General features: G+C 40.6%; 1 protein-coding gene across 1 annotated transcript in view; it reads right to left on the bottom strand.

Annotated features, from left to right (window-relative positions):
- The window catches only part of MTMR2 (myotubularin related protein 2), a gene marked incomplete at its 5' end in the record, with an annotated part of 45133 nt that overhangs the window by 29358 nt on the left and 6003 nt on the right, over positions 1 to 9772 (bottom strand). Inside the window, 3 exons of the mRNA XM_015565983.1 lie at positions 1439 to 1540; positions 3952 to 4062; positions 4221 to 4315. Coding sequence (XP_015421469.1) covers positions 1439 to 1540; positions 3952 to 4062; positions 4221 to 4315 — 308 coding nt within the window. The remainder of the gene's footprint in view (positions 1 to 1438; positions 1541 to 3951; positions 4063 to 4220; positions 4316 to 9772) is intronic.

The raw sequence follows: 9772 nt of genomic DNA, 5'->3' as shown, positions 1-9772 counted from the left end.
GGCCTGCTCCCCGCGGGCAAGTGGACATCCCCTGAGGGCTGATGGGCTGCCAGAGGGATGTATGACTGCCATCTTAGGCCCAATCCCCCAGGGAGCGTGCCTAAGTCAGCAGGTGGTAATCCCCTGAGGGGGTCCGAGACTGCAAGAGGGCACAGACGCCGGGCTGAGGGACCCCCCTCCCCCCCGAGTACACAAATTTTTGTGCACCAGGCCTCTAGTCCTATATAATAAAATGCTAATATGCAAATTGACCGAAGAGTGGAATGACTGGTGGAACGACTGGTCACTATGACATGCACTGACCACCAGGGGGCAGACGCTCCATGCAAGAGCTGCCCTCCCCCACACAACGGGGGGCAGCTCCTGAGTTGAGTGTCCACCCCCTGAGAGGAAGGTGACTAGTGGCAGCGATCGGGGGGAAGAGCCAGCCAGCGGATAGCACCAGGCTGCCAGCCAAGGTGGGTGCCAGCAGGGGCCCCCAGATTGTCCCACCAGACAGTCGCCCCACAGATGGCCCTGCTCACCAGCCAGACCTTGGGACCCTACCCTATATATTGGGAACAGTCTCTTAGATTTAAAAATTAAAACCTAGCAAGGCTACTCACACTGAAAAAAACAGGATGACGCAGTGATGACATGCACATTTTGTGGTCAGCCCTGATTCTGACACTTACATGACAAAGCCAATTACTTAACTTCTCTCTGCTTCAGTTTTTCCACCCATAAGATGGGCAAAATAGTACTACTGCCTCAGAAGGATCATGTTATGTACTACTTTTTATAATCAGGGCAAAAAAATGTAACTGTCATACAATAGGAAGATGACTTTCACCTGTATGACAAGTATTGTCACGTTAGCGCATGCAAGCGTTATGGATTGCGAGAGGGATGTCCGACTGCTGTTTTAGGCCCGACATCCCCCAAGGGGTCCCGGATTACGAGAGGACGCAGGCCGGGCTGAGGGACCCCCATTCCCGCCATCTTCTCCCCCCCTACCCCCCCGCATGAATTTCATGCATCGGGTCTCTAGTGTAACATAAATGAGGGAGCCTAACACGGTTTAATAGCACGTTGTAGGGACTCAGTTAAGTATCTACTTTCTTAAAGTTGCTAAACCTAACTGTCAGCTCCCAATTAAAAAGGAGATTTCAAACCCTAATGAAGACTATATACTGCTCTTCATCATGGATATACTCTGGAAAGATCATATAATTATTGAATGTCAGTACCAAGAATGGACATTGGAAATCAGCTAGTCCAGCTTCCTCACTTTACACTAAAAAATTTGTCCAAAAGATTGTGCTAAAACCTTACACCCATCTGGTTGAATGGCAAAGCAGGATCATAAATGTAGAGATTCTAGATAGCCTAGACAAATTTCTTTATGCTACATCAATAATTATAATACAGTTTTTCCAAAGATCAGAAAACATCTTACCAGATTATTAGAGACAGGAAATGCATATTTCATTAGATTCTCAAATATGGATCTTCTCGTTCGCCCCTCAGGTTTATGAGCAAACCGTAAATTTCGAATATCCTAAAAAAGATTTAGGCTTCAAGTCATCTTTCATTGTTTGTTCACTTTTTATTTAATGAAAAGTTAGGTAACTTGGAACTATCTTGTAAAATATTAAGATCTGGTCCTGGCTGGGTAGTTCAGTTGGTTAGAGCATCATCCCAATCCCCAAGGTTGCAGGTTCCAGCCCCTGTCAGGGCACATACAAAAAGTAACCATTGAATACATGGGTGGATGGAACAACAAATCAATGTTTGTCTTTTTCTCTCTCTCCAAAGTAATTTTTTTTAATCCTCACCCAAGGATATTTTTCCTATGGATTTTTTTAAGGAGAGTGAAAGGAAGGGGGGTTGGGGGGGGAGAAATACTGATGTGACAGAAACACAAGAATTTGGTTACCTCCTCCACAAGCCGGCAACCAAGGTACGCACCCTTGACTGGGAACTGAACGCGTAACCCTTTGGTCCTTGAGCCAGCACTCTAAGCGCTGAGCAAATGGGCCAGGGCCAAAATCAATTTTCTTTAAAAAGCTTTAAAGAACTGGGAAGAGGAGGAGGGGGGAGGGGAAGAGGAAGGGGAGGAGGAGGAGAAGGAAAAAATGTTAAGATCTGTAAATGTGGGGCACAAAAATCATTCAGACATCTTCTGAAGGGAGGGAAATTACAACACTTCACTGAGAAAAATAAAAAGGCAGAATTCAGGGGACAGAAAATTTACCACTGCTTATGGATTCAAGATAGGCCCATGAAAGTGAACACTAGAGTGGAGATTAGAGATACTGTATTTGAAGCATAATGCTCTCCACTTTGTAAGTCTCCTGCTACTACACCGCTAGAACCAAACTCTGCCTAAACGTCTTTCTCCACTCCGTATCCAAGTCCTTCAACCATCTACTGGCAGATCAATTCTGAACAGTTTTGTTGGTATCATCTGGTCACTATAGTCAGATCTAAAGACCAAGGTTCCCTTACATTATTTGTCTTCAATTCTTTGTCTTTTTTTAAATTTTTTGATTTCTTGATTTGAGAGAGAGAGACAGAGATAGAAACATCAATTTATTTATGCATCATTGGTTGCTTCTTGTATGTACCCTGACTGGAAATCGAACCCACAACCTCAGCGTATTGGCACAATGCTCTAACTGACTGAGCTACCTCAGCTAGTAAAAAATTTGGGATTAGAAATAATTTCAAGACTTCATTTTATTTAAGTGTTTTAATCTAGGCAGAACTCAAAATAGCTTTAATATACCCTGTTCTATAAAACCAAACACAAACGTCACACTACAATGTACATGAAAAGATAGAACATTTTATTACAAATCTGACCTAAAACTAGAATGTTAGCCCTACCATTCTATAAAACAAACATGTGCAGGAAGCTACGCTGATACCTTATTTTCTCTCAGTAAGTACCTTAACAACAGTAGAGATGTCCCTAAGCACTGTGTTAACCACAGAGCACTCTCTAACTACCATAGCAAAAGCCCTGACAAATGTCTGGGCTTGTTAATGGTCTTGTCTATGAAAAAAATTGCACTTGAAATTATCAAGATTTCAGCCACCCTCGTTCCTTTTCTCTTGGTGTCTGTGCTCTATTTACTATTACACTCCAGAGGAGCGATGAGGAGACAGTGCGCTTGACACAGGGTTGACAGTTATTACACTCTTAAAGCCATTCTGACTATACTGGAAAAGCAAAAAATAATTACTAAGTCATTAGCTTTAATGATAGATTCACAAAGATTAGCATATGAAAGAATCTTAAAAGTTATGCATGTACTGTTGCTTTTACTCTTGGCACAGGCAGACCAGAAAAAAGGACAACAGTGATCCAGAATTGAGATGAGCAATGATTAGGCCACAGTAAGCAGAACAGTGACCTGCAAAGAGGCATGTGGTATTAAGTATCTGTGACTGAACGCTAAAATTGTAACAATCTAAGTTTAGATTGTTTAGTTCAAGTATCAATACATTTAAAGAATGCAAGTTTGATACGAAAACAGGAAAGGTCTAAATAACAAGCTTTCCCCACGATTGTTTCAGAAAAATTATGAAAAGTAGAGGAGAAAAGACTGTTGATGATGAATATATCATAACCAGTTTTTCCACTACAAAGTGCCATATCTTCACTGCTCAGATCCTTGTGTTTCTCATATGTAAGTTTAAGGTAATAATGCCTATCATATCATGCCTATTTCAGAATTTTTATGAGGCTCAACATGAAATAATGAATGTTTAAGTACATTTTATTGGGTCCAAAAGAATTCATGTCTAATTCATGATAGAGCAGCTTACTCTTAAATGTTGTTTTCCTCTACGAGAATAACATTTCCAAGATCCATTAGATATTTGGTAACCAGTTTCTAAACACCAGTTCTAATTAATAGTTTTCCATACTAAATAAAACTGCATATATATTATGAAATTTACCTTGCACACAGTTTCTAATCCATAAGAATTTTCACCTCGACTAGAAGCACCACCAATTTTTTCCACTCTACTTATCACACCAAGAGAAGCATCTAAAACAAATGGGGGATCCTAAAGGAAGGAAAGAGAAAAACAAAACCAAGCAATGAATATTGTACAATTATAGCTGAGAAAAATTTTAACTGGTAATGCTTTAATTAAAAATGATTAAAACTGTCTGCAAACAATACAGAAATGTACACATAAAAATCCAACCCAACAAGACTTACCTGTTCCATGCTTTTGAAATATAACCTGTAATTCGTGACAGTCAGAGTTCCTCGTACAGGAACAGTGAATGGACATATATAAGTTACATCTTTGGCTGAAAAGAGAAAGGGTCCACAATTTACTATAGAGTATGCACCATTAAAAACTGCACTCTCATCTTTTCACAAATAAAATTTAATAGAATTCTGACTGCTATTCTAACTTATGCTCAAAAATCACAGAATAAATGATTTAAATCCAAGCTTCCAAACATGCAGTAATCAGGGGAAGAAATTGAAAATAAATGTGAAGGACTTGAAGAAGCAGAAGGATGTCCCTTACCCTGAGACAGAACAGAAGAAAACAGAGAAGCCACTCCCCCTGTTGGTTAAAATAGTGGTGGTAGTTGGAGCAATGGGTGAAGGGGTGGTGGTAATGGTGGTTAACAGTAAATGTCTCATGTCACAGTCACCGATCATCTTATCACAGTTTCAACATCACTTTGCCAATCTGCTGGTCTTCTGGCCACAGTCTAGTCCAGCTGTGGGCAAACTACGGCCCACGGGCCGGATCCGGCCCATTTGAAATGAATACAACTATTGAAATAAAAGACCGTACCCTTTTATGTAATGATGTTTACTTTGAATTTATATTAGTTCACACAAACACTCCATCCATGCTTTTGTTCCGGCCCTCCGGTCCAGTTTAAGAACCCACTGTGGCCCTCGAGTCAAAAAGTTTGCCCACCCCTGGTCTAGGCTGTCCACATATCTCTAAAAATACAATAGCTGAAACATATTATACCAAAAACTTCCGACCTGATTATATTTATGGGAAAATATTGTAGGGGAGAAATGCATATGAAATATAATCTCTTAGAAAAATAATAGTGTAATAAGAGGATATTATATTCCTGACCAAGCAACTGATGTCCAACTCTGTGGAGAAATAATCACAAGCAATACTTTATTAAATGATATATGACAAATCTATACAGCATTAGGCTTTTAAAAACATGCATTACTTAACTCAGCTACCAACCAATACATCAAAATAATATTTAATATGATAAAATTCATAATGCCCAATACAAAGTGTTTTAATCTTTTAAAATATTCATAAATTCCTGCAATGTCACTATTGTACCAATCAGCAAATAAAGAAATGTCTTCACTGTGCCAAGGAAGTAGGGCACAATTAGGAGCAACAAATTCATAAGGACCTCTCAAGGGGTTTCTGGGAAAACTTAGGTACATGAAATGCATTTAATAAGATATTGCAACTTCCTGATTTTGCTTTTTAGTTATTACTTTGAAGAAGTGACTGCTTTGTATGGAATTCATGATAGAGCAGCTTTTTATTACTCTTAAATGAGACTGATCTTTTTTTTTTAAACTTTATTATTGAAAATATTACAAATATCCCTCCTTTTTTACCCATTAATCCCTTCCACTCTGCTCTCGCCCCCTCCCCAGGATTCCCTGCACTATTGTTTGTCCATGGGCTATGCATATATACATTTAAGTTCTTTGTTTAATCTCTTCCCATCCTGCCTTCTGAAATACATTAGTCTGTTGCATGTTTCAATGTCTCTGAATGTTTTCTTCATCATTTTATTTTCATTAGATGCCACATATAAGTGATATCATGTGATACTTGTCTTTCTCTGACTTGTCTTTCTCTATCGCTTAGCATAATGCTCTCCAGGTCCCTCCATGCTATCTCAAAGGGTAAAAGTGAAGTTTTTAGAGGACTGGACAGGAAGGAAGTCATGATGTGAGCATAACCAATGGACACAGATGGGAGTGGGGTGGGGTGAGGACATGCCCTGGGGGTTGGGGGAGACCAGGGAGAGGTCAATGGGGGAAAAAGGAGACTTATGTAATACATTAAACAATAAATAACTTAAATTTTTAAAAAATGTAAATGCCTGTGTGCTACAGGTCCTCTCTCTGTGCATTTGCCTACTCAGCTCAGGATCAAGAGACTAATCTAACCAACATTTCTAACATTTCAAAACAGTTCCTTTGGGAATGTTCAAGTATGAGCAATATTTTTAAAATCATTGTTTCCAATGCATGTCATTTAGAGGAAAACTTTTAAAATTAAACAAACCTATCATTATAGAAAGATACACAAAGTTGCCTTGCATACATTTTCTTAACTTTATGAATTTTTGCCTCAACCATGAAAGCTTTATTCATGTTGGTAAAATCATTTCTGGATTCTCTGCAGAGCCATTTTCTTACACAAGTAAATCAACCTTATTGTTCTATATTCCAATACAGAGTATGTCCCTCCTTGTCTGATGCTTTTGTTACACTTACCCCTTTATTCTAAAATTAGATGCCTGGTGCACGAAATTCATGCACTAGGGGGTGGGAGGGGTCCCTCAGCCCAGCCTGCACCCTCTCGCAATCCATGAGCCCTTGGGGGATACAGTCGGACATCCTTAGCGCTATCACGGAGGCAGGAGAGGCTCCTGCCACTGCACTTACCAGCTGTGAGCCCGGCTTCTGGCTGAGCGGTGCTCCTCCTGTGGGAGCGCACTGACCACCAGGGGGCAGCTCCTGCTTCAGCATCTACCTCCTGGTAGTCAGTGCATGTCATAGTGACTGGTCGTTTCACTGTCTGTGGGAAACCGGCTCTCCAACATCCCCCGAGGGGTCCTGGATTGCGAGAGGGCGCAGGCCAGGCCAAGGGACCCTACTGGTGCACGATCGGGGCCAGGGAGGGGCACAGGAGGTTGGCCAGCCAGCGGGTAGGGGGGACCACGGGAGGGCTCCAGGGCATGTCCAGCCCGTCATGCTCAGTCCCAATCAGCCAGACCTCAGCGGCAAGCTAACCTACTGGTCGGAGCATTGACTGGTCGACCAACCAGTCAACTGTCTGCCCCCTGATGGTTAGTGCACATCATAGCGAGCGGTTGAGCGGCCTTAGCATATCATTAGCATATTATGCTTTGATTGGTTAAACGGACAACCAGACAACCGGATACGTAGCATATCATGAGATAATACACGTGAAAGTGCTTTCAAAATTAAAAGTATTATACAAGGATTTATTCCCATGTTACTATTATCATCAATAGGCTCTGTGTTGTTCTGTCCACTTTACTCTTCCTCCTCAGGCTGGAGACAGCTAAGTCACTCTGAGAAAAGAGTTTACGTTTAGCAGGGCTTGTATCAAGTAAAAGGGAGACTGAACAGGCACCTTTCCAGAGCAAATGACAGTAATAACAACCAGCACTGACAGCTTAGCACTTCAGAGTTTATAAAGTACTTTTCATCTGAGTACCTCCCTCCTTCAATCTTCATAACAACCCTTAACACATTAAGCGCCCAGTCAGTCACCGGTGACTGACACTATACTTTCTATCCAGAAGACAAAACAGGCTGGGTGCTTAATGTGTTAAATGTAAGACCTAGAATTAACTATAAGTTTTAGATGAGAATACCGGGGCTCAGAGAAGTAAAATAAAATGCCTAATGTTTCAGAACCAGTAACTGCTAAGATTAAGACTTGAATGCAGTTCCTCTGTCTACAAATTCAAATCTCTCTCCAACCACATCGTGCAAAGAGGCCACTAGAGTAGCACAGTCTGTCTCCTGGGTCAAAGGTGGCAACACTGCAGTCTAGGCCACCTCTACTGTTGATGTGCCCAAGCCACAGTATCTGAGCTTGCTACTTCCCTAAAGCATTCTGTTCATGTTCCTACCACTACTCTAACTTTTAAAAAAACATATAAACTACAGACTGACATTAGACCAACTAAAAATCAAACATCTTTTCTATATAAATTAACATATTCAACATTACTCTAGCTTTGTACTTCAATGTATTAAATTTAATTTTTACACAATATTCAAGTCTATATAAATGATTCTGAATCAGAATTATTTTATTTAGTATATTAGATATTCCTCTAAATCTGCAATACTAATACTGCCTAATCATTACCAAAAGAGCTTAGATTTACTAATCTCAAATTTTCACTGAGTTTACAGAGGAAGAATCCGTAATAATTTCCATGAGACTATAATGGCCTTGAGAATAAATACCTGTAAGGATAAAAAAGAGATCCAAATAAATGTAATACATGACAACATGCAATCTATGCAGAAAGAGAGGCACAAAAGCATGCTCTAGTACAGAGAAGAGGAAGTCCATTCAGCTATGAGATCAGAGAAGGTTCAAGGAACACAGGCATACGAATTGTGCCCCAATGATGGGTAGGGATAATAAGACAGCACTCAATGCAAAGAAAAAACTTAATCCAATATGCAGAAGTGGGAAAGTAAAGTACCTATTTAAAGGTAAGTATATAGTGTGGTTCTCTGTAATTTATATTCTATCACACTTTTCACTCCTTAATTTCCTTCCCTGGTTCCTTTTCTACCATATGATTCCAAAATATTTACCGAGCTATGTTCTTGGCCCTCTTCTCACTACATACACTCTCTCATTTATTTTCCTCCTCCCATTTTTCAACTAATATCCATGTTCTGATTATTTCAAAATATGGACTTCCAACCCTGATCTCTCTCCTAATCTCCTAAAATCTCTCTCCCAGCCGAAACCGGTTTGGCTCAGTGGATAGAGCGTCGGCTTGCGGACTGAAAGGTCCCAGGTTCGATTCCGGTCAGGGGCATGTACCTGGGTTGCGGGCACATCCCCAGTAGGAGATGTGCAGGAGGCAGCTGATCGATGTTTCTCTCTCATCGATGTTTCTAACTTTCTATATCTCTCACTTCCTCTCTGTAAAAAATCAATAAAAAATATATTTAAAAAAAAAACAAAAAAAAAATAAAATCTCTCTCCTAGATATCTCCACTGGAAGATTCTCATAGGTACCTGAAATTAAATACACATAAATATAATACCAAGGGCTCATGAAACCCAAGAGGAAAAGGTAAATTCAAGAAATTCTTAGAGATCAACTCCTCTGGATCTGGTAATTGATTGGATGGCAGAGTTCAGAAAAAGAGTTCTTGCCCTTAGCCTGTTTGTTCTGTGGTTAGAGCATCAGCCTGCGGACTGAAGGGTTGTGGGCTCAATATAGGGCCAGGGCACAACCTATTACCTCGGTTGCAGGTACAATCTCCAGCCCCAGTCCAGGCACATGCGGGAAGGAAACCAGTTGATGTATCTCTCTCACATCAGAGTCAGTCTCTCAGTCTCTCTCTCAGTGTCTCTCTCTCTCTCTCTCTCCATCCCACTTGGAGGTAGTTACCTTTTGCCTTGCTTAGTTTTACACAGGAAAATAACACCTGGAAAAGGAAAATTAGGCATTTACTAAGTCCTTTAAAAAAATTTTTTTTTGGTGGTTTTACTTTGGCTAAGAAACCATTTATTTTATTAAATACATTTTAATTGATTTCAGAGAGAGGAAGAAAAGGGGAGGAAAAGAAACACTGATGAGAGAGAAACATCAATAGGCTGCCTCCTACATGTCTGCTACTGGGGATCGAGCCCACAACCCAGGCATGTGCCCTGACCAGGAATCAAATCGTGACCCCCTTGGTTCATAGGTCAACGGTCAACCCCTGAGCCACACTGGCCAGGTTAATAA

This window comes from Myotis davidii, unplaced genomic scaffold, assembly GCF_000327345.1.
Source record: "Myotis davidii unplaced genomic scaffold, ASM32734v1 scaffold641, whole genome shotgun sequence".
In the NCBI taxonomy this organism is placed as follows: Eukaryota; Metazoa; Chordata; class Mammalia; order Chiroptera; family Vespertilionidae; genus Myotis; species Myotis davidii.
This window is presented reverse-complemented; position numbering and strand designations above follow the sequence as displayed.